Source organism: Manis javanica, chromosome 3, assembly GCF_040802235.1.
Source record: "Manis javanica isolate MJ-LG chromosome 3, MJ_LKY, whole genome shotgun sequence".
Lineage (NCBI taxonomy): Eukaryota > Metazoa > Chordata > Mammalia > Pholidota > Manidae > Manis > Manis javanica.
Genome location: NC_133158.1, coordinates 120,221,404 through 120,249,367, shown reverse-complemented (window position 1 = coordinate 120,249,367; position 27,964 = coordinate 120,221,404). Strand labels below are relative to the sequence as shown.

The 27,964-nt window shown below is 38.3% G+C and overlaps 1 protein-coding gene across 3 annotated transcripts; it reads left to right on the top strand.

Moving 5' to 3' along the window:
• Positions 1-1,386: 1,386 nt before the first annotated feature.
• Positions 1,387-27,964, top strand: KNG1 (kininogen 1). Of its 3 annotated transcripts, XM_017643192.3 has the most exons (11): positions 1,393-1,786; positions 4,031-4,141; positions 5,153-5,237; positions 8,194-8,366; positions 9,423-9,530; positions 18,179-18,263; positions 19,091-19,263; positions 23,970-24,077; positions 24,190-24,276; positions 25,749-25,826; positions 27,724-27,964. In XM_017643192.3, exons 1-11 carry the CDS (start codon positions 1,592-1,594, stop codon positions 27,754-27,756), a joined length of 1,236 nt encoding a protein of 411 aa, XP_017498681.1. In that variant the 5' UTR covers positions 1,393-1,591; the 3' UTR covers positions 27,757-27,964. The 3 variants fall into 3 exon arrangements, with proteins under 3 accessions (XP_017498680.1, XP_017498678.1, XP_017498681.1); XM_017643189.3 differs by lacking the exon at positions 27,724-27,964 and having other exon boundaries at positions 1,390-1,786; positions 25,749-27,644; XM_017643191.3 differs by lacking the exons at positions 18,179-18,263; positions 19,091-19,263; positions 27,724-27,964 and having other exon boundaries at positions 1,387-1,786; positions 25,749-27,644.

The following is a 27,964-nucleotide window of genomic DNA, read 5'->3' as shown; positions in this document are numbered from 1 at the left end:
CCTCAGTCCTTCTTGGAGTTCCCCCACCCTGCTACTCCCCTCACAAAATTGTGCCACAGTCCTAGCATCCCACACAGTGTCAAGGTGTTTGGTGGTGGGCATGAGAAGGTGTGATTCTTCATCACTGGTCCACCAGGAACCCCTGCTGAGGGATGATTATCACCCTGTTCATTTTGCCCTTTGGGTCTAGATTATCTTCTTCTTCTGTATCAAGCTGGGGGCACAGGCATCTCTGTATGTCACTAATGGACATGACTGCCAGGAGATACCCCATAGCTTTTCTTTCCCTGGGATCTTAGTGCCTTCCAGGCAACATGCCCTGAAAGCAGGGCAGGTGTCCTTTGCTTCAGGACCCCCAGATCCTGCCGTTCTTCTCAGATCTTCTCCCCAGGCTGGGGCCGCTTTAGTCTCAGACAACTTCTCTTTATTCAGTTTTGGTGCCAGAGGACTCTTTTTCCCACACTCAAATCTTCCTTCATTTACCTTCTTCCAAAATCAGGGCACAAGCATTTAGATACAGGCTAATCAAATTTTGGGTCCTCTCCACCTGACTTACTGGAGCTGTTTCAGGTGCACAGTGGCAGAGGTAGATTCTTGTGTTGGTAGGAATGGGTGGGGGGGCGGTAGGAAAAATACCTAAGGGTAAAAGAGACTTGGGTTAAGTTCTCAGACTGGGAAGAAGGAGGGGTCCACAGAGACACTGGGAGAGTAAGGAAATGACTCATGATGCACAGTCCAGGAGCAGAATCAAAGCTTGGAGTTTATCAGAAAGGTTTCTTAGGATTAATGAGTGAAAGACACCCTTATCCACCAAGCCAGAAACAAAAAGCAAGGCCAGGGGATGCAGGGCTCCACTCAAGCCCTCTCTTCTTATACTTCTTCCCTGTCTTCTCCACCATGGGGAGCTTTTCTCTTTCTAGAACTAATGCAGTTGAATGGAGAGAGGCTGACTTGGCCAGGAACCAGATAGGATGTTCATATTCTCTTTTCTGTTGTGCCAGTGTCCTGGTGTGAGGCTCCCAGCATCGCTATGCCCTGTGCATGGGCTCCCCAGGCCTGCACCATGCTTGTTAGCCTGCTTTTTTTTGACAGATATCTTTGCAGCCAGATATCTTGCAAAGAAATTGTTTTGAAAGGTATCTGCACATTGTACTCACTGTTGTCACATGTAGTGACCTTTGTAAATGGCTTTGGGAAAGTCAGTTGGGAGAGGGAGTAACAGGCGGTTGGTGTTTTTTTCTCCTCCTTTTTTAGATTCTGTCCCGAATTGCTTACAAAGTTGTGCAATCACCTGGAAATGTGCTCTGTGCTTTCACATGCTTCCTGAATGCAAACAAGGAGGTCAACAACCCTGATGTTGTAATGTTCCAGCCTGAAGTCTCCTTGGATAACCCAGCAAAGCCATTTGTCCTTTTGGAATAGGGCAAATAGTGGATGGCAGCAGAAATCCAACTAAGGCCTGGGAGTGCTGAAGCACAGAGAGGAGAGCACAGCTGAGAGAAAAGGCTGCAGATAGTGAAAATCACATTCAATTTGGCTCCCAATTCTTGGTGACACCCTCCCCCAGCTCCTAGAGGGAGACTGTTATATCATGAAATTAATTGCCATCCTTTTCCTCTGCTCCAGGCTGCCACTAAGTTTAACGGAGGAGTCCTTCTCACAAGAAATTGACTGCAACGATGAGGATGTATTTAAGGCAGTGGACACGGCTTTGAAGAAATATAACCATGGAAACCAAAAAGGCAACCAGTTTGTATTGTACCGTGTAACTGAGGTCACCAAGATGGTGAGTGTGCTGTGTTTAACCCTGAGGTTATTTGGGACTTGTGCTATCACTCTGAGCAGGCTTCTCTCTCTCTCTCTGTCTCTCTGTTTCTCTATCTCTGCCTCTCTCTCTCTCTCTCTCTCTCACACACACACACACACACACACACACACACACACACACACATCAATCACCAAAGAATGATTATAATCAAAGAATCTTACAGGTCTTAGAAAAGACCAACACCAAACTTTCTGGCCTGGGGGTGCAGGGCCGGGTATGACTAGTCCTCAGGCCACCAAGGTTGGCTTCCCGGGTGATCAGAGAAGCAGTATCCTAGGGTAAGGATGAACAAAGGTAAGTGGAGTAATATGAAAGAGGCTATGCAGAGTGGGAAAATCCAGGAACTAACCAGGCTGCAAGAGGATTTACTGGGTGACCAACCTAAACTAAAATACAAAGACCTCCTGACCTTAGGCTGGGAAGGGGTGCTTAAGGGAGCATGCCTAACAAATACTGATGGTCTCACTTATATGTGGAATCTAAAAAGTCTAACTCACAGGAGGAGAAAGTAGAATGGTAGTTGCCAGGGCCTAGGAGGTGGGGCAACAGGACAGTGTTGGTCAAAGGGTACAAACCTCCAGTTATAAGATGACTAGCTCCTGGAATGTAATGTACAGCATGGTGACTAGTTAACAATCATGTCTTATACACTTGAAATTTGCTAAGAGACTAGATCTTAAGTGTTCTCACCACCCCCTGAAAAAAACTCAACGAGGTGATTTGTGGTAATCATTCACAATGTATACATATATCAAATTATCACATGGTACATATTAAACAGGTGATTTCTATTTGTCAATTATACCTCAAGAAAGCTTGGGGGAAAAGAGGGGTCACATCCAAGAGGAGGCAGAAATTAGATTAACATGGTTCTACTACATAAAATACAATGTCTACCGTGAAGTCCATATGGCTGAATGCATCAAGGATAACAACAATGTCCTAGGTGGTTTTATTACTTTTTTATTACTAATTAATGCATTCGGGTTGGAGACAATCCTTATCAGATGTGTGATCTCAACAAATATAAATCTTTAAATAGTTTGTTTCAATTTCACTACAAAACTTTGTGATAGTTAAGCAATTGTTTTCTTTAGTGGAGGAAAAAAATCTACCCATTTGACATAATGAGGATAAAGAAAAAAGCCCAATGGACAGTTTGTTTTCTGAGAGTAAAGTTGAGCCATTCTGTTTCACAAACTCGTATAGTACTGTGGACATGGGGTCTGGGTACTCTCACGGGTGTTGGTCTGTTGTCATAGGCTGCCATCTGTGGCAAATGAGCTTTTTCTGTTCTCAAATGTCCATAGAATCACTTTTCATCTTTATTTTGCCACGCAGACACTGTCTATACCACTACCACCTATTGTTTTGTCCTTGGAGATTATCTTGTTTGACTCCATCATCTCCAGGTGCAAATCCTGTGTGCCTTGCAGGCTCGGCGACAGCACAGCCCTGGGAGCCCCCAGCACGGGGGTCTGGGCTGGCTCTGCCTTCCCAAGGTGGAGAGACTGCCTCAGCCATGTCCCATCTACTCAGGCCTCCTTTCTTTCACCTGCAACTGGAGGGGTGGGACAACATCAACTTGCAGGTCCCTATCTGCTCCAGCACACCAGGATTTTACATGCAAGGCTCACTAGCTCAGTACCTTTACACTTCATAAGTCTTATTATTTCATGACATGCTAGAAAAAGAGAATACAAAACAAAGCTAATAAGAATACTTAATTTACCCAAAATTAATTCCACCACCCAGAGATAACTGTTTATTTCTTGGAAAAGGGACCTCTTGTTTGTTTTCTAACTGTAGAAGTATTATATGTTTGTTTTATAAAATGGATGTCTAGGAATGTTTAAGGAAGAAAATGAAAGACAACTGTACCCCTCTCACTGAGAGGCAAACATTTTAACAGTTTTGCTGTATAGCTTTCCAGACTTTCAAAAATCATGTACGTATATATGAATTGATTTCTACCAAAAAAGGGGGCTAATATTATGGATACTGCTTTGTAATTTAAAAAGTGTTTTAAAATTATCTTATGAACATTCTCTAAATAAATGTTTATAATTTTCAGCGTTTTAAATAAATGTGGTGCCCTCACAGAATCAAATCAAGATCAAATATTCATAATTGCACCAGATCCCACCCAAATCAATTGATCAGTTGGACGAACCCTATGTATCTCTGGTTGCTTTCTTTCAGGATGACACTGACACGTTTTATTCCCTCAAGTATCAAATCAAAGAAGGCAACTGTTCTGTTCAAAGTGGCAAAACGTGGCAGGACTGTGACTACAAAGAATCTGAGCAAGCTGTAAGTGTTTAACGTTCCCAAGCCTCTAGTTTTCTCCGTGGAGCTGGCCAGATTTTATATTAGAGCTGGGGGTGATGTCACTGAGCCTGTCTGTAAGGGATGTACATTAACTCTCAAATACATAGAAAGCCAAATGCATGATGTCAGTGCTCACCCACAGGCAGAAAGAGCAGGGAGAGGCCAGCAGTTAAACACGGAGAAAGCCTTCCCATAAGAAGCGACCCTAGTGACCAACTGGGACATGCAGACCAGGCTCCAGAGAGACAACAGATCAACCTTCGGGCTGAGATGGAGGGCTGGGATGGGGACAGCCTGGGTGCTTCAGCTTCACAGGCCCGAGTACCCATCCTGTCTGGTCTCCAGCTTGCTGGCCACTCAGACAGGTGCGCTGCCTCATAAAAGGGAACCATAATTGACCTCATCAGGGGCTTGGAGGATGAAGTAGGATACATTATGCAGAGGATCTTGTTAATTACAATGGCTATCTTCACCAAATGCCTAACGTGGGCCTGAAACACCGCAGCTGGGTGTTCCCAGCTTAATTCAGGAAGACCGCAGACCTTATCTGCCCAGAAGCAAGCCCTTTTCATAGGCTCTTTTCATAGCCCAGATTCACCTCTTGGATGTCAAAACACTGTCACCTTGTATATGGTCTGAACACTGAAACTGAAAGGTAAATCAAGAGGAGACTTTAGTGGGCTGGTGCTAAGGGATTGTGAATAGTTGTTGAAAAAGAAACATCTCCAAGTCTCGGAATAAAGACTCTACTTTAAAACCTCACCATTTGTGCTGCCTTCCCTCTGAGGTCTCATGAATATCAGTGGCTTGTAAACAATAATCAGTAGGTGACAAAAACATTCATCGTTGTGTCTCAGAACTCTGTTTTAAAAAATCTTGGCAAGTTTTTTTTAAAAAAAGTAAGACCATATTTAGCATCAGTACTAAGTGGACATAGAATTCTGTCTGAAAGATAAATGGTGGGGTTTGTTTGTTTGTTTGTTTGTTTATTAGGCCACAGGAGAATGCACAGTGACCGTGGGTAAGAGAGGGAATGAGAAATTCTCCGTAGCTACCCAGACCTGCCAGATTACTCCAGGTACCTGATACATCCGGGAGCGCTGCCCTGGGGTAGAATGAGCCCTTTCAGTGTGGTGCCAGGAGCACAGCCTAGACAAGGGCCCTCCGGGAGGGGGCGGGGGAGAGCCGGGCCCTCACAGCGCCGACCCGGCACCCTGGGCGGCTGAGAGTCCTGAGGTTAGGGAGGCTCCCGCCAATCATCCGCTCTGCGCTCCTCCACCCGCACTCTTCCTGGAGCGCAGCGTTGTATTCCTGGGTGCAAGGGCCCTGAGAAAGGACCCGGAGACGCCAGAACTGCCCTCAATTGCAGGCCGCAACCTACAGTGAGGAAAGCACAGGCTTGAGCTCTGATCTGGCCTGGAATCTTTCAAAGTTCTTCATGTTCTGGATTTTCCTACCTCTTGGGATTGTTATAGACTGAAACCAGGTGATATGCCTGACGGTTCAATCATAATAAAGTGTTCTTGGTGATAGGGAGAAGAGTCGTAACAACTAACAATGAACAGTTAACACTGCCAGCTGCAGTTCTAATCACTTTACATGTATGTATTGTTTAATCTTCATAACAGCTCTGTGAGGTAAACATTGATATCCCATTTTACAGTTGAGGAAACTGAGGGTCACAACAGTTAAGTATCTTGCCCACCATCCCACAGTTACTGATTAGCAGAGCTGGCATAGTAGACCCTCAGTAAACAAAATTCCTTTAGAATAAATGTATGGAGCAACTCAACCAATATAACCCCGATTAGCCCCTCCTACTGTGGCAGAGGTGTCAGGTACAGACGAATGGGCACATCTAGGTGGTAGCAACTGCAAAAGCTGCCCTGGCACATCCCCTTCTGCGAGACTGGGCTTTAGTCAATGAAGCTCCGGAACAGAGCTTCAACCACACCATGGAACTTCACCACAGTGGCAGTGGTTCTATCTGGCCTTAGTCATCTATAGAGGGCCCACAAAAACTATATCCCTTGAGTTCTGGTTCTTGCAAGAAGTTGCATTCAAAGAAAAACAGTCCACAATAGCAAAGAAATCACAAATGATTCAAATCTTTTTTTTCATAGTAGCTTTTTTTTTAAATTTTGTTATCATTAATCTACAATTACATGAAGAGCATTGTAGTAGCTTTTTATTATTCAGTTTAAGAATTCTATTCTCATAAGCAAGTTTCAACATTATACGCACTTATACTACTCTAAGAGAGAATGCTCTTTGCCACACCTTCAGAAATTACTACTAGGTCCACAATCTCTCATCTGAAACCTTTTGGGCCAGATCGTTTTGGTGTTTCAAAGTTCAAAAGATAAGTTTTTACTTTAAGTTAAAAAACAGATCTCTAGGAAGTTTGGGGCAGGATGGGAAATAAGACAATCACTGTGGCCCAGAAAAACTGAGATGACATCTTTCTTGACTCCTCTCACCCTGGAAAGGCTGCTCCAGTTCTTCTTGTTCTTTCATCTGTATTGCTCAGCTTTCCCATGCAACCCCTCTGCCCCAGTTATTCACCTTTGACCATTACCCTGATTCAACACAACTTCTGCAAGGTCGAGGGCTGGGGGAGAAGTTATGAATATTCACCCTGAGAATCTTCTTCCTGACACAGAGTTATGGAGAGAAAAAGGCAAGAATAGTTGCAAGGAGAGTTGCACTGCCCTGCTAACTGAGGAATTGTGCTGTAGAATCCTGTGGGCCTGCAGGTCCTGCTGGGATCTTACACACTCAGGCAGTGATTGCCCCTGGCAGAAGGGGCCTAGGTCTCCTTCACTTCTTTCCCCTTTCTTGGCCTGTGCTTCTGCAGACCAGTGGGTTAGGGCTATTTGTTGTAAACATTTCTTGGTTATTTAATATGAATGTACTCTTTTTTAAGTATCTCTCAACATTTTATTAAAACCCCTTCCGTGTCTCTCCATTCTTACAACAGACCATTCTTAATTCATTTCAGAGGGTCTATGAATACCCTGAATTTATGTGGAGAACAGTGTGGGTACCTGCATTTTCCTGGGGAGGGGACTAGCTTTCATCAGGTTTGCCCAGGAGCCTATGACCCTTGGAATACAGTAACACCTGGCGTCCAGCAGAGGCCTCTCCCTACCAATGAGACCTCAATCACACCTGCTTGCCTTCTGCTTTAAACTCTGGTAAAGTGTGTATACACCATATCCCACACTGTGTCCCTGGCTCATCCTAATTTCTCAGAGCCATCTGAACGTTCTTATAAAAGTAAGAACCAAAGGAGGGTTTAATAGTAAACTAAGAAAGGAGAGCTTAGTTGAATCAGGCCATGAAGCGTGCACACACAGGCCGTTCCTTCTCCTTAAGCCTAGCACCTCATGGTGCCCGGTTGGCCTTGACTGCTCTTCACCCTTCTTGGTTTAGGCCTCTTCTCCCAAGGAAGTCTTCCCCGAGCTCATTCTGGGCTCCTGCCTTTCCAAGCTCTTGCTTAACTGTACTGAACTGAACCACCTACAGTTCTGTCTCTTCCACTTGACTTTGCCCAACTCCTTCATGGCTGTGACTATGACTAACAAATAGGTGTATTCCCATAGCCTGGCTCGGCACCTGGTGCAGTACAGCAGGTTTGCAATACATGTTCATTGGATTAAACTGATACAAAATCTATTATACCCTGAGCCAGATTTCAAGGAGCTTTAATTACCACTGAAAAATAAATAAGAATACATCTGCAATGTTTTAATTTTAGTAAGAGGATAAATTAATGTATTCTACAATTCAAAGTGACTTTTAAATAAATGTAAAATAATTATGCACAATAGTATGCATGTAAGATGTTCCTAAGAGAATGATCATTTTCTCCCTCTGACTAAAAAGCAGTCTTGTGTTCTCCTTTTCTAATGCATACCAGCATTTCCTGGAAAGCTTATTGGGACCTTCTAAATTATGTTACTGACTTAGGGCAATGCATCTGAATGCGGGTTTTGCTGCTAACGCTGCCCTTTTGCCTGCTCTTTGTCAAGCGGAGGGCCCTGTGGTGACAGCCCAATATGACTGCGTTGGCTGCGTGCACCCCATATCAACGGCAAGCCCAGAATTGGAACCCATCCTGACACATGCCATTCAGCATTTTAACAACAACACTGATCATTCCCACCTTTTTGTTCTTAGAGAAGTAAAGAAGGCCCAGGCACAGGTGTGTTCTTTATTTTTATTTATTTTACACAGTATTATTAAATTTGATAGATCTTTATTTTTAGGATTTCATTACCTAAAGTAAACCATTGGCCAAAGGAAAACGCATGATTGCATGGGATGGTGAGGAGCACCTTGACTAGCACAGGGCACAAAAGGATTCAAATACAGCAATATGCAAGCGCAAGACGGCTGCGAATCTCATGCCCTTGCTTGGAGGTTTATTTTTAGTGAACAGGTAGTCAGCATTACATGGTCTTCCTAGAGATAGTGGAATGAAATGCATTCTGGCCTTAATGTTTTAAGAAAATTATACCATCACCTAGCTGTCATGTGTCAGACATGGCCCCCACATATTAAACTGTCCCTTAAAATGTTGGCACAACTTTCTGGGCACACCTAAAATGTAGTTTATATATCCTCAGGGAAAAAAAAGTAAATAACTTATCAATCTGGTCTTTGAATTGCCTCAGTCCATTCAGCCTTTACTGATAGTTGACTGTGTCTCTTGTATTTCAGCCACTAATTATGAAGGACTCACTTCAGTAGGTTATATTCCCTGCTTTTAGTAGAGCTCCCAATTTGCCTTCATGCAAGATGCATGTGCTATCAATTCTGTCCATATCCAGCTATCAGGGTGGGCCTAGCCCAAGAGAAATCTTATCTGGCAATCGGGAAACCTGAGGCCACTCCAACTCCAAAGTTTTCTTTATCCATCTAGAAGAACACTATTAATTTTTCACGAATTTAATAGGACTTATTTTTGCTGCTGCCTGGCAGAGGAAATATTGCTAGGTCTTACTTGAGGAAATACAGTATCTCCATCTATACATTGTTTTTTTATTGTCAGATGTGTAGGACTGTGTGTGTGTGTGTGTGCATGTGTGTGTGTGCTGTGTTGATGGGTGTGAGTCACATACATACAGTACTCAATATTTGTTTAGTAATGACTTTTGCCTAATAATAATATTAATTCCAGGCAGTGTTGTAAGCTACTCATAGCACTGTGAATAATGTTCAAACTACCCTTTAAATAGTCAATCCAAAATTGTTGCAGGTGGTGGCTGGATGGAACTATGAAGTTACTTACTCAATTGTGCAAACAAATTGTTCCAAGGAGAATTATCTATTCTTAACTCCAGACTGCAAGTCCCTTTCAAATGGTGTAAGTAGTCAAAAATCTCATTATAAGATTCTTAGCATTTTTGCATCCAGTATTTACAGATGCGCTAACTCTCAGCTGTGTAGAACTCTGTCACTAAAATGTAGATGACATTCACCCATTCACATTCACATTCACTTGGGAACTCTGAAGCTCATGTTGCTGATCAAGCTGCCTTACCTACCAGATCTAAGAATCTACACATCTAGGAATACTGACAGATAAACCAGGGACTAGGAATAGACTGAAACAAAATGATGACAGAGTCAAGTTTTTTAACATCTTCATGCTGTCCTGTCTCCTTTTCTTCCCTACGTGCTCAGCATTCCCTCTCCAGCTCTTCCGAGACAACCTCTCACTTCAAACTTGTCTCTGCTCATTTTCTCACCTTCTGTTCCCTACCTTTACCTTTAACAAACACAGACCGAGTCTCTATCCCTTCATGATGCTTTCTAGGATGATGTTTTGTTGCCTGAACCACAATTAGGTTACAGGTGAGGCTCTCAGGGTGGCAGTAGTTGGTGTGTGTTAAGGTGGAGGCATGAGGACCTTCCCAGGGACATTCACAGGTTAGCAGAAGACTGTGATTTAAGCAGGCACCGCTGTGAGAACTTCAGTCTAGTAATTCTACTTCCAGATCCTATTATATGGAAAGAAAATGAGAAATCCAGATAGCAAGATGTTGATTTCAGCATTATTAATAGAAAAACATTGGAAATAACTCGCATTTTCAACATTAGAGAATGGCTAACTAAGTTACAATACGGTTTGAACTTGCAGGTCCACTGACACATGGATTTTTTCAATACTGTATAGCACTATAAATATGTTTTCTCTTATGATGTTCTTACAACATTTTTCTCTAGCTTACTTTATTGTAAGTACATATATAGTATATAATAAATATAATACATATAACACACAAAGTATGTGTTAATCGACTGTTAATGTTATCAATAAGGCTTCCAGTCAACAGTAGACTATTAGTAGTTAAATTTGGGGGGAGTCAAAAGTTATTCATGTATGTTTGACCTCTCAGCAATGCAGAGGGGATTCCTAACCCCCATGTTGTGCATGGGTCAACTGTATACCATACAGTACAATATGTGTGCCATTAAAATTACATTTAAAGAGGTTTTAGTGACTAGTAAGATGGTCATCATATGTTTGATAAAAAAGCAGGATATAAAACTCTACATACAGATTCACTCAAATATATAAAGTAAGTGTAAATATAAAAGTGATGGAAAACAAATATGCCAAAATATATAGTTAATTTTCAGTTGAGACTATGGGTTTTTCTGAATCTTCATACTTTGTGGAACTCTTCAGTACTTCCTAATGTTTCTAATCAAGCATGTATTTATTTCATAATTGGGAAAAAAGTAAAAGGGATATTATTAAGATCATGAAAAGACAACCACAGAATGGGAGAAATATTTGCAAATCATATATCTGATAAGGGCTTATTATGCAGAATATATAAACAAACCCTACAATGGATCAACAAAAGACAATCCAATTTAAAAATGGGCAAAGGATTTAAAGAGACATTTCCTAAAGAAGGCCTACAATGTCCAATAAGCACACAAAAATATACTCAACATCATTAGTCATCAGAGGAATGCAAATACAAACCATGAGATGCCACTTAACATTTAGAGCAATTTTTAAAAACTGGAAAATAAGTTTTGGGGAGATGTGGAAAAATTAGAACTTTCATACATTGCTGATGGAATGTAAAATGGTAGAGCCATGATGTAAAACAGTTCAGCAGTTCTCCAAAGCTAAACATAGAATTACTATGTGACCCATTAATTGTACTCTTTGGTATATATCACGAATCAAAAACAGGGATTCCAACAGATCCTCGTATGCCAGTGTCCACTGCAACATTAATCACAATATTCAAAAGCTGGAAATATCCCAAAGGTCCATCAACAGATGAATGGAGAAACAAAATGTGATTATATGTATATTTATATCAATGGAATATTCTTTAGCCATAGAAAGGAATGAAGTTCTGATATATGCCACAACATGAATGCACCTTGAAAAAGTGTTGCTAAGTGAAATAAGCCAGATAGAAAAGAACAAATATTGTATGACTCCACTTACATAAAATATCTAACATATGCAAATTTATAGAGACAAAAAGTAGATTAGACTTTACCAGGGGTTGGGAGGAGGGAGATTGAAGATTTATTATTGCTTAATGGATACAGAATTTATGTTTAGGGTGAGAAAAACTATTGGAAACAGATACTAGGAATGGTTGCATAACACTGTGAATGTGATTAATGCCTCTGAATTATACACTTAATAAATACTAAAATAGCAAATTTTATGTCATACGTGTTTTACATAATAAAAAAATGTAGGAAAAAAACACAGAGAGAATGAGGAACCCTCTATAAACATATGCTCTCGCTACTATTAAATTTTGTCAGTTTGAGTCAAATCTGGCCTTTTAAGCATCTATTAATACCTTCTGTATTTCATGTTTGGTTAGCCATTTGAAGTTATATAAGCCTAAATGTTGTCTAGCTTTAATCTTTCTGCATCTGCTCATAAAGCCTCAATTTAGTTTTCTCTTTGCAACACAGAGAGGTGCAAGGGCTGGTTGGAGTCACAAGGCCGATCAGATTTTCAGTATAACTTCTCTGAGACCCCACCTCCTCATTTGTAAATAGTGAAGAATAATAGCACCTATCTTGAAGAATTGTTATAATAACTAAAGAGGATAAAATATAAATGAAATCTTTTGCCCACAATTGGTAAGATTTAAGGTCTTGTCATTCAAAATGTGTCCCATGGACCAGCAGCATCAGTATTACCAGGAAGCTTGTTAGAAAAGCAGAGTCTCAAACTCCATCTCCCACCTACTAAATTGGAATTGGTGTATCAACAAGAGCTCTCAGGTGATTCATTTGCATATCAAGGTTTGAAAAAACTGATTTAAGAGATTTCACAAGTAATTCTCAGGCCATGACATGCATCAAAATCACTTGGCTAGCTTTAAAAAAATACTTATTCCCAGGCCATCATCCCAGACATTCTGATTTAATCGGTCTGGGGTGGGTCCCTGGAGTCAGAATAATGTAAAAGTTTTCAGGTGAACCAAATGTGCTGGTAGAATTGTGAATCTCTGGGTTCCTACCAGCAACCTTCTCCCCATCCAAACTTAAGGTATTATAAGTGTGGTATTCCCTATACTTTTGAAAAGTATGACATTTATTATCTGTGTGTTCCTTTGTTGGAAATACACATTTATAGAAAACTTCAAGACAATGAAGGAACATAGAAGAAAATAATATTGAACCACATACCCAAACACCCAAAGATATTGTAGTATATTTCCTTCTTGTCTCTGGTGGGAATATGGACAGCTTTCAATGATTTTTTATCTTTTAATAGTTGTAGTTATTCACATCCTACATTGTTTTCACCTAAGAATTTTCCTATGTCATTAAAATTCTTGATGAACTTATTTTTAAATAACTGCTTAATATCCTAATGAACATACTATAGATTATTTCTTAAGTTACTTTTCTGTTTTTGGACATTTGGGTTACTTCCACTTTTACTATAATTAATACTAAATATCATTGAGTTATCAATACAGCTATTTCTGTATTTGGTATTTAGAATACAGAATAAAGTTAGTTCTTTATTCCTCAAAATAAAGTCCCAGCTTTACATGTAGTATGACATTCTATAAAAGTTCTTAGAACTCTTATCTTGAGAAAGAAGAACAAAGCTGGAGGTATCATGTGCCCTCATTTCAAACTATACTACAAAGCTACAGTAATTCAAACAGTATAGTACTGCATGAAAACAGACACATAGATTAATGGGAGAGAATAGACAGCCCAGGAATAAACACACATATTTGGTCAATTAAGCTATAAGAAATGATGCAAAAATATACAATGGGGAAAAGACAGTGTCCTCAAAAATTGGCGTTGGAAAAACTGAACAGCTGCATGCAAAAGAATGAAACTGAATTACTATCTTATATGATATACAAAAATAAATTCAAAATGGAGTAAAGAATTGAATGTGAAATCTGAAACTATTAAACTCCTAGAAGAAAACATTGGCAGCAAGCTCTTGACATTGGTCTTAGCAATTTTTTGGGGGGTCAGTCTCCCCAGGCTAGGGCAACAAAAGCTAAAATAAACAAATGAGACTACCTCAAACTAAAAATCTTTTGCACAGTGAAGGAAACCAACAACAAAACAGAAAGGCAACCTACTTAATGGGAGAAGATATTTGCAAATCATACATTCAATAAGGGGTTAATATCCAAAATATATAACAAACTTACACAGCTAAATATTAAAAATCTATTTAAAAAATGGGCAGCAGACTTGAATAGACATTTTTCCAAAGAAGACATATGGATGGCCAATAGGTACATGAAAAGATGCTCAACATCGCTAATAATCAGTGAAATGTGAATCAAAACCACAGTGAGATATCTCACACCTGTCAGATCAGCAATCATAAAAATGACAAAAAATAATAAGTGTTGGCAAGGATGTAAAGAAAAGGGAATCTTGTACACTGTTAGTGGAATGCAAATTGGCGCATCCATTATAGAAAATAGTATGGAGTTTTCTCAAAAAATTAAAAATAGAACTGCCATTTGATCCAGCAATTCTATTTGCAGGTATTTATCAGAAGAAAATGAAAATACTAGTTAGAAGAGATATATGCACTCCTTTATTCATTGCAGCATTATTTAAAATAGTGAAGATATGGAAGCAACCTGTAGATGAATGGATAGCAGTAGATGAATGGATAAAAGAGATGTGGTATATATACACATATATATATGTGTATATATACACACATACACAATGGAATATTACTCGGACTGTGTAAAAAAATAAAGTCTTTTGCACAAATGTGGATGGATATAGAGGGTATTATGCTAACTGCAACAAGTCACAGAAAGACAAATACCATATGATTTCATTTATATGTGGAAAATAAAAAACAAAACAAATGAATAAAATAAACAGAAAGAGACTCATAGATACATGAAACTGTTGGTTATCAGAGGTTAGAGGGGTTGGGGTGGTGGGGGCAGTGAAATAAGTGAAGGTGATTACGAGATACAAACTTCCAGTTATAAAATAAATAATTCATGGTAATGTAATGTACAGTATAGGGAATATTATCAATAATATTGTAATAACTTTGGTGAGAGATGGTAACTAGATTTACCGTGGGAATCACTTCATAATGTATAAAAATATTGAATTGCTAAAATATACACCTGAAGCTCATAGGATATTGTATGTCAATTATACTTCAATTTGAAAAGAACTCTTAAAACTCTAGATATAACTGTATAGGTTAATTGCTTGCCAGGTAAACCAATTTACATTCTATTAGCAATGTATACTCTTGATAGAACTCAGTATTTTTTTTTAATTTAGCTAATTTCTTTGACAAAAACATTTAAACTTTTATTTTCTCAACCAACAGTGTAGTTATTTATTTATTTAATCATTATATTTTCATATATTTGTTAGAAACTTAAGGGTTGAATTTATGAATTTTCTTCAATTTTCTTTGCTCATTTTTCTTTGGGATAAATTAATCATTTGGAAAATAATATTTGTGTATGAAAGGTATCAGTGCTTTGTTGTATTTTCTTACTTTACTTTTTAGTTTCTTTATGGTATTTCTGACTTACACAAAGTTTTTGTTTATAGGTTACCAAATTACCAATATTTCCTTTTGAATTATTCCACCATTTGCTCAGCAGTCACTTTTTTCTTCTAATTTGTCTGTGATCAGTATTTTTAAATATAGCTTTAGAACCTATGTGGAATTAATTTTGATGTATCTTGTAAGGAAGGTATCTAAATTGCAACATTCTTCCCTTCTATATAAATTTGTGACAATCCCATAAGTTTCTCATGAAGAATTGTTCTCTATTTTTGTGCCACTACCACCATGTTTTAACAACCAGAACTTCATAGCAAGTTTAAATATATGATTTGTCATTCTAGAATTTATATCTTCAAAACCAACCTCAGAATAAGCCTGTAAGAAAAACACATGGTCACATAGAATGGAATTGCATTACATTTCTTAAGTAATTTGAGGAGAATTGGCATATGTACTATACTTAGTCTTTTTATTCAAGAACTTGGTATGCATCTCTATTTAGTCAAGTTTATTTCATATTTCTAAAGTTGTGTGATTTTCTTTATATATATCTGGAACATTGCTCACTAATGTTATTCCTAGATTTTGTTTTGTCGTTTTTTTATTTTAGTTATTGCTATTAGGAATTAAATCTTTTTTCTTTTATTCTTTTTAATAAGTTACTATTACATACAAATATATCAATTTGGTATGTTTACCTTATAACAGCAACTTTACTGAACTCTCTGATTAACTATAACAGCTTTTCATTGATTCTTTTGATTGTTCTATATAATAATACCTTAGGCAAATAATAATTTTATCTCCTTTTCCAATGCTTATTTTTTGTTCTGTGTCTCAGTGAATTGAACCAAACTTCCAGAGATGTTTTTTGAAATTACAGTGATCACACACATTTATTCCTGATTTTATTGGTAAAGCCTCTAGAATTTTGTAATTAGAATTTTACAAGCACCCTTACATTCCTGTTCTTCAGAGAGCTTTGTTTTGTTTTGCCTTTAAATAAGGAAAAGTTGAACATAGCAAATTCTCTAGCAAATGTATTGACTTGCCATTTTAGGCTTTTCTAATGTAATCTGTTACAGTGTTTTGACAACTCTCCCAATAGCAATCTCTAGATTCCTAAATAAACTCAATTTGTTTAAGGTTAATTATTCTTTAAATGTACATTTGGATTCTAGTTCTAGTTCTTTAAGAATTCTACTTCTATATTTATAAGTGAAGGTGATTTAACAGTGCGTGTTTGTGTGTACATTCCACGTTTTCAGGTTTGGCACACAGATGACCTGTAGTTTTATAGAATGAATTGGGTGGTCTGTCACTATTTTCTATATTCAGATACAGTTTATAAAGCATGGAAATATGTATATATTTCTTGATTTTTTTAAGTTATATATATCTATAAAACCTTCAGAGGTGAGAAGCAGGATGCAAGTTGAGAGAAATGATAGTATTCTCTATTTTTTCTTCGATTATTGGTCCATTCAAGTTTATTTATTTTCTTCCTGTCCTTCTTGTTGGTTATTTCTAGTTTTCCAGAAAAGTATCTACTTCATTAGGATTTAAATTAGCATATACTTGTGCATAATAATCTTTTGTATTTTTCTACTTTTCTGCATCCTTTGCTATGTTGCCTTTTTTATGCATTTGATATTTTTCCCTACTCCAAGGATGATCATTTGAATTTATTTATTAATACTAATGCTTTCTGTTTTCTAATTCATTGGTTTTTATTTTACATCTATTGTTTCCTCCTTCTTGTTTTCCTTAAAGCTGTTTATTATTCTTTTTCTTATTCTGACTTCCTGAGATAGACGCCTAGATTTGGAGTTGTTTTGTTTCATTTTGTTTGTTTCTTGACTCTCTTTTTAGATTATGAAAGTATATAAAGCCGTGAGCTAACTCTGAATGCTGCTCTGGCAAAATTGTGTGGCATTCTCATTTGTCTTGTTTTTTTTTAATTTTTTTCCTTATCTATGGCAGACCTTCCTACTTAAACAAGTGTGTTTATATTTCCAAGTAGTTGGTTTTGTTTATTTGTTTAAACTTATGCTATTAGTTTTAAGGGAGCTACTTTTTTCTTTCTGGTGCTGAAGTCAAAGAATATATCCTATATTGTTTTTGATTTGCAAAATTTACTGAGTCTTTATTGTGACCTAGTATAAAAGCAATTAAAAATATTTGCATCATACTTATAAAAGTATCATTTTGGAATATATGAAAATACCATTCATTTTTTTTGTATCCATTTGGCCTTAGATTTATAGTTGTATATTAAATTTTCCTACCACAATGATTTTTATCCATTTCATTTATATATCTGTCTTCTGCCTTATGCATTTTGCCTTTTTTAATTGAAGTATATTTGATATACAGTATTATATTGGTTTCAAGTATACAACATAGTGATTCATGCTTTATGTATATTGATTCTATGCTTCTAAACTATAACTTTTATAAAAATAAAATTATCTTTTTTTACTACCTTTATGAGTTTTTGTTACCTTGAATTTTACTTTGTCTAATACTAATAATACTCCAGCTCCTCTCTTGTCCATATTTGCCTCATAACAGTTTTGTTCATCCATTGTTTAACTTTATCTTTTTTATTACAAGACATTATTCTTGAAGATGTAATACATTAATTTTGTTTTAAACTTAATCAGAAATTCTTTGCTTTCCTAAAAGAAAATCGTACTCATTTACTTATATGGTTGCTGTTTCTATACCAAGTACTCTTGTCATCTTATTTCATGTTTCTGTGTGTTTGTGTGTTTGCAATTGTTGTTAATGCTATTGCCTAATTGTTTCTTATTCTCTCTTTTGCAATTGGACTCTATTTTGTTTTTTTCTATATGATTATTTGTATAGTGGACATCCTATCTTTAATTTTACTGGTTGTTTACTTTAAAGGATCTTAAAAATGTTTATAATTTATGCACATATATACTTTTAAAAACCAGGATATTGGTGAATGTACAGACAGTGCATACGTGGATCCTCAGCTGAGAATTGCTTCCTTCTCACAAAAGTGTGACCTTTATCCAGGTAGGGATAATCCATATTGATGCTCTAGGAGTGTATGTTGGTCCCAGACAGCTGGCTATGTCTTTTCATAGAAATCATGCTTCGGTTCCTATGATACGCCACAAAGGCTACATGACCCACAGCCCTTACTGAGAGCACCGCACCCCATCTCTGCCCATTGTGCACAGCAGTTGCAGCTAAGACTGCCCCGCACATGGCCAGAAAGGAATATGTTCTCTGGGCAGAGCTGGCCTCCAGGTACAGTGTCAGCTGGTCTTCCTTGTGTACAAGGTGTTCCGATGTCAGATATCGTAAACTGGGGAAGCTGTATCTCGTTTTTAACCACTCAGAATAAAATCCTTTCCGTTAAAGATTTTTTTCCCTGAATGTTATAGTGGGGCAAAGGGAGAAAGTCCCAGTTTAGGGTCAAGTCAGTATCTTGTACCAAGAGTTGGCTTTTCTCCTTCTTGGAAGATAGTTGTACATCTTCCATGGTGAGAAGCATTCCTGAAGCTGCCTGCTCATCAGAATCATAGGACTTAGAGTTTTCCCACTAGAGTCATTCCTTTAAGTTAAGCATTTCTTGTTAGTTTCCATCAAAAATGCAAAAACCTAGGTAAAGTGCAACATATTGATTGAGTCACTAAGGAACACCTTCTGACTGAGTATCTCCTCAAACACACTTGGCTCTGAGGAGAGGAAAGAGGAGAGGCAGGAAGGCAGACAGGCATCGTCCACCACTCACTGCTGGGCTCAGGGCTGCCTCGCGGCCCTCTCTAAATGGATGCTGGATTGTGTGCGGGAGAGGGAGAAGACTAGACCGCTGTCTTACAACCTGATTCTTTCAGAGGAAGATTTTGTACCACCACCTCCTGAGATTTGCCTTGGATGCCCCACAAATATACCTGTCGACAGCCCAGACCTAGAAGAGGCTCTGAATCATTCCATTGCAAAACTTAATGCAGAGAATAACCAAACTTTCTATTTCAAGATTGACAAAGTGACTAAAGCAACAGCACAGGTCTGTAAATTATGCTACAAAAATAGTGATATTATCATCTATGTGCAAATTGCTTATTAATTTTGCCACTGATCTTGTCTGTGGGTTGGGAAGCAGTATACTTTGTGAATGGGACTTGGGAGATCTGAATTTAAAGTTCCAGCCTCACTGCATGCTTGGTATATGATCTTGGACAAGTCATTTAAAACATCCTCTCTATTTTCCATCTGTAAAGGACTGGGATGAGGATCAAATAAGATAATGAATGTCAATTACTTTTCAACCCTGAAGTGCTATATAAATACTAGCAACTATTACATTATTAATAAAATTTAGGGCTAGGAAAGCAAGACTTATCTCTGCCTTTCTAGATTCATCTCTCACTGCAGTAGCACTCAGTGCCTGGGGTTCAGCCACATCCATCACTGCACCAGAGACTGGTCCTCTTCCCACTCCCATATCCAGGTCATTTCACCTCTGCTTGGGCTGCCCTTGCCGCCTGCAAATGTACCCTCTGGGGATCTGTCGCTCTTTCCATGCTCTATCAATAGGGCATAAGGAGTGTCCTGGTGTGTGGTTCAGGAGACCCAGCTTGGCCACAGCATTAGCCACTCATGTCCTGGGTGACCCCAGACAACCTTTCAGACTCATTCAGCATTTGTGACCTCATCTGTAAAGTGAGTGGCTGGATTAGAAAAGCCTATGACCAATGTATTTATGGACAGATTCCTATTATAGAACCTCAAAACTAGCTTCCAAAAATATAAGCTCAGGGAAGTAATCAAAATAAAACAAAGCTGTTACAGCAAATCAACTTGATCTTTATAATCTGATGAAAAAAATCACTAAGAAAAGTTTATACTTTGGGTTCAATAATAGAATTTCTAGAAATCTAAAATAGAGGGAATCTCTCTATACAATGATATTCTTTGTAGCCTTAACTGTAAAAAAAAGATGTAAACTGTCAAAATGATCAATAATATAGAAGTGATCAGACATGTCTGGGGTAGCCTTAAAATGGAGTATTAAGCAGCAATTTTGAAGTATCTTTGTGAGGAGTTCTTGCTGTGGAAAATGGCTTGTTAAAATATGCAGTGAAAAAAAGAGGCCATAAAATTGAATATATATTCTGTTCTCAATTGGGTTCCAAAAAAGTATAGAAAACAATATTGAAAAGAAACAAATGCCTCACAGTGACTATGACTATTCATAGTGGTAGTTTTTAGGGGATGGCTATTTATTATCATCTTTCTAATTCCCTGTATTTTATAACTGGAAAGAAACCCTAAACAAATGATATTAAAATAAATCAAAACTGACACTTTGATCCTTCTCCTGCTCTAGTACTTATTCCTGTCCCAGATGCCACCTCCCCGCTTCCTGACTTCACTGGCATGTGACCCACATTAGGCTTACTTGAAGAGGATCCCAGTCCATGCTACTCTTGTATGTGCCAGCTTTTCTTCCCACTTTCTATTTCTGCTTTCCTGTAAAAGGCCCTTACTTTTAATGATTCAAGAATAGCCCACCACTCCACCATATATTGCACATCAGAGGTTGCTATCAAGGATGAACCACTCATTCTCAAATGAGGGTACTGAGTCCTCTCAGTAGTTAAAGTTCTTTCCGTAAATTAAATTAACACTGAAGTGTGTGAGTGTGTGTGTGTGTATATGGTGAGGAAGTCATGGAAACGATAAAAAATGCTGTGAATTGAAGGGCAATAACAGCCTTTCAGTTGCCAAATTAATTTGGAATATTATGAGAATTTCAAACTTACTTTTCTGAAGTGAATCTTCACTGATTTTTGCATTAAAATAGAGAAATTTGACTCAGACATGATCACTCAAGGCAGCTTTGGTGGAAGCAGCCAATTTACTGGAATTCAATTTACCACAAGGTGAATATGCTAAAAGCCAATATCCAAATGACCAAATGACCAAATTGCTAAAGATTTATTTTATAGTTTTAGCTTTGTCTTGTCTTTGCATGTTTAGTCCTGCTTGGATGCACGTCTGCTTCAAGTTGGTTTCACATTTCAGATACCAAGAACTTAAATCCTCCATTTTCACATGAGAATGATTGTGATTTCTGTATTAGGCATTTATTTTGCCCTGCCTCTACGACCGTTGTTCCACTGCTGTCAACCTTCCTCTCTGCCTCTGCTCAGATGAACATACTTCAAGGATCTATTGCACATTGAGGAATGTTTCCTCTCACAATGTCCTAGAAACGTCAAAGAATGTATATCCAAGACTTCTGATGCAATTGCCAAAGCACCAAACTATTTGCAATTATGCCATTTACATTCACACTGACTAGGTATAAGACACTGGTTGATGATCTTGAGTTATATGCCTACTAGTCGTGACTGAGGCTGGTGTTCCCTATGTCTGGCTGACAGCAGGCGTCTTCACTGTTTTTCATCTTTGTTAACAAAGAAGATTAAAATGTTGTTGCCTTGCATTTTTAACATGCATCCTGGGTTATTAATTAAGGCAAACATTTTTGCAGGATTAATGACCATTTTAACTTCTTTTCTGAAATACCTATGCATGTCCTGTGCCCATTTTTTCAGTTTGCGCTTTACATGCATGAAAATATTGATCCTACATCATATTTTTCCCAGTTTGCCTGCTATTTGGCTTACTGTGAATTTTGAGAGTCAGTTTTCATTTTTGTCTCATCGAATTTAGATGTTTTTCCATTCCTTTAGGGTTCCTTCCTCTGCTTGTCACCTAAGAAAGGCCTGCCTTATCCTGAGAGCTGATGAATATTTGTTTCTCTCTTTCTAGTTAATTCTCTGACTTAAAATTTTTAATGCACTTGGAACTTACAGAGCTATGTGGTGCTCTCCACTTTAAAATCAAAACTTGGGGAGGGTGGGCTTAAGCAAGGAAGACTTCTGATAAGAGTAGCACTTGATAATGATGGCAATGAGGATGCAGGCTTGAGGGCCTCGGAAGATGTTATTAGGTCAACTTTATTCCTCTCCTCTGGACCCTGTAGAGTTAAGCCAGCAACTGTGGTTTGTATTACATATTGACAACTTTCTTAGATGACATCACACTGATCAACTTTAATGTTGAAAAAAATTGGGAATAAGGTGTACTCTGAAATGAGCAAGAAAATTCATGATTGTCCAAGTATAAACCTTAAAACCCTCTTAGAAACTTCCTCCCCACTTATACATAACCCTGGAGTTTTTAAAGTTACTTATTACATTTGTCTGAAAAATGTAACCAGTCTTACCCAGCAAAACAATGCCAGAAAAGATAGAGGAGGAGTTTAGCTCTTCCTATGACTCTTTGCTCTCCCCATATCCTTCTCCTATCATGCTTTCTCCATGCTTTTAAAAAACATAAAGAGGTAGGGAAGATTGTTGTGGTTTGCTTTTACAAAAATGGAATTATGTTATCATCCTATAATTTCATTTTTTCATTAATGGTCATGCCTCCAGGTCAGCACATAGGTGTGATGTATTCTTTTTGAAAGCCACATAATACCACACACACACACACACTGTGTTAGTCTGCTCGGGCAACCACATCAAAATATCATAGGCTGGACAACTTAAACAGCAATTTATTTCTCACATTCATTTCTGGAGGCTGGGAGGTCCAAAACCCAGCCAATTCAGTTCTGCGGGGAGGTCTCTCTCCCTGGCTTGCAGATGGGCACCTTCTTACTAAACCTCACACTAAAGAGAGAGCTCTGGTCTTCCTTTTCTCTTCTTGAAAGGATACAAGTGGAGTTGAGGCCCTGCCCACCTGACCTCCTTTAAGCCTAATTCCTCCTGAAGGCCCTACCTCCCAATACCATCACCTTAGAGGTTAAGGCTTCAATATACGTATTAGAGGGAGGGTGGGGGTGCATTCAGTCCACAACACACACACACATACATTTACACTCTAGAGTTAAATATTGAATAACTTGGTCTAGAAATTGGGCCACATCAATTTTTTTAACATACAATTCAGAAGTGTATTGTATTTTATCAAGTGTACTTTACAAATGCAGAAGAGATGTAAGATAGGGCATTTTTAAATGACTTTTAAAAAACTATACATTGAAGTTTGTTGAAATCAGAGTATTTTAAAAATGAGTTTCATTTTTTTATATAAAGTATGCCTCTTCTAGAGAATAAAAGGGGGAGCACAAATTGCTTAATGGAAAATAGCACTGTGTAATGATTAAAACTCTTGCTAGAGATGAAAAGTTTTTTAATACAAAAAATTAAGGAAAGCAAGTTAGCATATCCAAATAATTTTCCTAATCACATCATTTAATGCACATAATTTTTATAGTGGTACTAACTCAGTATTTCTCTGATTCAAGATTTAGCAGGACAATAAGATGTGCTTAAAAAAAAGGTTTAAGTTTTTCTTCCTGTTTTTCTTAGATTCTATTACAACTTGAGCCCGTGAATTACTAGTGAAATCTGCAGCTGTTAAACAATAAAACTCAGAAAAATAGAAAAATAAAATGTATGTTCTTTTTCTATTTAGAAAAGGAAACGAGACCAACCAACAGCCAAATATTTTACACATGCATACAATCTGAAAGTTTTGTGGTCAAACATTTGTACTTTTTTGTTTAACTCTCATTTGGTCAGTGTTCAGTTAAGATGTCAGTATTCTCCCCTAAAAGTCCTTAGAGTAAAAACTTGTGATTTATTATTATACCATATTGATTAAGCTCCTACTTTTTGTTAATAAATTTTCTAGGTGGTGGCTGGAATGAAGTATTATATTGAGTTCACGGCCAGGGAAACCACATGCGCCAAGAACAGTAATACAGAATTGACTGCAAACTGCATGATCAATAAATTTGGAGTGAGTAGCAATGCAATTGTCTCTTATTCCCTAGAAAACTGTTTGATGTTTTATACTTGTTTGAGTATCTCTTGAATAACACTGTTCTTTTGGCTTCTGTTTTCATGCATAGCAAATTCTAGACTGTAAGGCTAACGTTTATGTGGTACCTTGGGAGAAAAAAATTTACCCTACTGTTGACTGTGAACCACTGGAAAAGGTATGGTTCTAATCACAGTCGGCTTGGGTTAATTTTGCTCATTCTTAAAAGCCATATTCGGGTTGAAAATAAACCATAATTTCAATGAATGAATATGGGCACTATCTTTATGGGGGGCAGGGGGGAATTACCTTTTTAAGGGAGGGAGAACTCTCACATTTCTGTCATCATCTTTTTTATGGCTAGAAAGGGAGCAGCCACCCTCCTAACTTCTCCTCACATGTTGTCAGTGTCCCGTCAGTCAATAGGCTCTCCCACTGATGTGAGGCCCTACTGTGGAGAGCGGACACTAGCTGTGCATCTTCAAGGTGTGCCTGAGGTGGGGCATAGGGCTCCACTGCCCTCTGCTTACACCCAAGGAGCCAGAGAAATGTAGCTCTGAGACGCCACTCCACATCTACTGAATCAAAACCTACATTTTAACATGATCCCCAGGAAATTCACACCCACATTCAAGTTTGAGAAGCATTGGTTTCATAATCTTCTGTAATTCTTCAAAGAACCCTGGGAGGTAATACTCTTCCTACTGTCACAAATGAGACACTAAAAATTACAAAGATGCTGATGTTCTAGAGTGAATAATAACATCATTAAGCGCTTTCTCTGTCCCAGGCACTATACTGAGGACTTCACACATACTTTCCTCCTAACAACTCTATGAGCTCGGTGCTGTTATGATTCCTTGTGACAGATAAGAAAAGTGAGGCTGGTGATGTTCAGATGCAAATCTAGGTCAAATCAGAACCCATTCTATTCACCAGGAAGCTGATAACTAGTTGGGTTTGGCCTGTCAAAGATCATGCTCTTTGCACCACTGAATACTACATCCAACCATCATGTTCTCACAGGTAGTGAAAGTGTAGGTAGAAATAATCCACAAATCCACATCTTCAAGTTCTTCAAGTTGCCTTTTTTCTGATTCAGGTTTTTACTATGTATAAGTATATATAGAGTCTAACATAAACATTATACAAAGGTTGTTTTAAGCTTGTGAACATGTCCTAATGTGTTTCAGCCTAACAAAGCAATTGTGGATAAATGTTCCCCCTATATTCAGTTCATAGAGCCACTTAGAGGGCCCCTTAGGATAAAAGCAGTAGTTGTGCTAATAGAAATAGTATCTATTAGTGCTAATAGGCATAAATAATGTGCCATGGCTTTACATCATCATAGGCTTAGAAGATATTGGACAAATTATGTAGTTCTACCACCCAATTTTTCCAGATGAAGAAAAACTCTGCAGCTTAGAGTATTATTAAGAACAATAATCAATATCTACAAATTGTAAAATCAATCCAAAGAGAATTATTATTCATTTTCACCCCTTGTGGAATATTAATATAATATTTAAAGCCTGGCACAGACTTACCCCACTGTAAGCTGAGACAGCATTGGCGGATCTTGGTCCCTGCTTTCTTCATTGATAGTGTGGTTTGCACAGTAATGTATTCATCTTAATATTTCCTGTTTAGATCTCATTGATGAAAAGGCCTCCAGGTTTTTCACCTTTCCGATCAATACTCGTGGCAGGAACAAAAGAAGGAACAACTGTAAGTCTACCCCACAATCCCATGGCTCCTGTTCAAGATGAAGAGCAGGATTCAGGAAAAGAACAAGGACCCACTCGTGGGCATGGCTGGGGCCATAAAAAGCAAATGAAACATGGTCGTGGCCATGGCCATAAGCATGAGCATGACCACGGCCATGGGCACCAAAAGGGACATGGCCTTGACCTGGCCCATGGACATAAACATGGGCATGGCCATGGCCATGGCCATGGAAAACATAAAAATAAAGGAAAAAACAATGGAAAGCACAATGGTTGGAGAAAAGAGCACTTGGCAAGTTCTTCTGAAGAGTGTACTACATCTTCTGCACAGACAGAAGAGAAGACAGAAGGGCCAACATCCCTCCCTTCCCCAGTCCAGCCAGGTGTAGCTGTTACCTTTCCTGACTTTGAGGACTCAGATCTCATTGCAACTGTGATGCCTAATACACCAGCAGTTCCCACAGAGAGTGGTGGTGATTGGATCCCTGACATCCAGATACAGCCAAATAGTCTTTCATTTAATCTGATATCTGATTTTCCAGAAACAACTTCCCCCAAGTGTCCAGGACAGCCCTGGAAACCAGTTAAAGAAACTAATCCAACTGTAGAAATCAAAGAATTTCATGATTTTGATCTCACTGATGCTTTCTATTAATTTATGTAATCATGGGTATTTCTCTAACACTTTCATCATCCCCTCCTCATTATCTAAGTATCTGATATAATACACTAAAAACCATGAAGCTTCAGAATAGCCTAGAGAGAAGTGTTGAGACTCCCAATGGGGACACCGTCAGTCTCCATGGATGATGTAAAACTGTGCGCAGAATTCAAAATCCTTTCTGAGTCTTCCCTACATATTTTCTTAACTAGCATAGAAAATGGATAAACTAATGTGCCTCTTGGCCTCCTGCAGTTTGCTTTTCTGGTTACAAATGTGTGCCATAACACATGTCATCGGTTTTCATGAAAAGATTCCTGACGTTCTCAGTAAGTTGTAGCATCTGGTCCCTGAACCCTTGTGAAAATAACGGAAGTCAAGAGACTGAAAGCCGAACTTTTTAATGGGGAAAATAATAATAAAACTTCCAGAGGTCAAAAAGGGACAACAAGAAAGAAAGACTGGCTAAAAGAAGCAGAAGTGGAAGTAAATTAATTGACTTTGTTTCCTTGACTTTGTTTCCAAAATGGGCTAGTTATATCAAATAGTTACACTCACTTGACAAAGCTATTCTGATAATTCTCTTTCTGGGCAGGAGTGTTTCTCATAAGTCAATACTTTCTGTTTACTCATTAACTACTCCTTGCAACAAGGCTTTCAAATAGCAGTTATCTGTTTATTTGTCGCTGAGGCTGGATTAAATATTCCTGTTTTCAGCAGCTCTGAGTTTAATGATAAGGATATAATACAGAGGCAGGCTTGCTAAGGTAACCATTTTTATAGTTGACAAGGGAATATCACAAGGTGCAATGCAAATTTTGTTCAGGAATTTTATGAGGAAATTCCTCTCTAGCCTCACTTTATAATCACACAATCTTTTTTGCTATGACACTAAAGAACACTCATTTTAGCAACAGAGAATAATATGATTGCCTTTAATTGTTTTATAATGTGAAGGAGGCATACATTTTATGACCCTTGCTGTGATTTTGCCTTGGGAAACATGATAGGGGTGGAAATGGCTGCACTCACCTGTGGACAAATGTGTTTCTGCTTGTGTACTTCATTTACTGGATGTATTTGAGTCTCGGAGTTCCTATTTCATTTCAAGTATCTTCTGTACTTTTAAATAAAGAACCAACATGTCAGGAAAAAGTCTCACCTTGTCAACTGGTTGCTTCACCTTTCTTTTATGGTATGACTGCCTCAGATTAACAGAGTTTTACTATACTTACAGAGGCATCTAAGGCTCTGCGAGTACCAGGGCTGACCTCGGGAGGCAGGGGCAGAGCCAGCGTCTGAGAGTGAGAGCTCTTGAACCGTGGGCAGAAGCTGCACATCTCGTGCAATATCCCCAACAACCTCTGTCACCTGCATTGCATGGAAGGCCTTGAAGATGGAATAGAATTTAAATAGAGAAGCATGCCATTTCATCACTCTATTGCTGGGTGAAATAAAGTTTGGTCTTTATGTTCCCA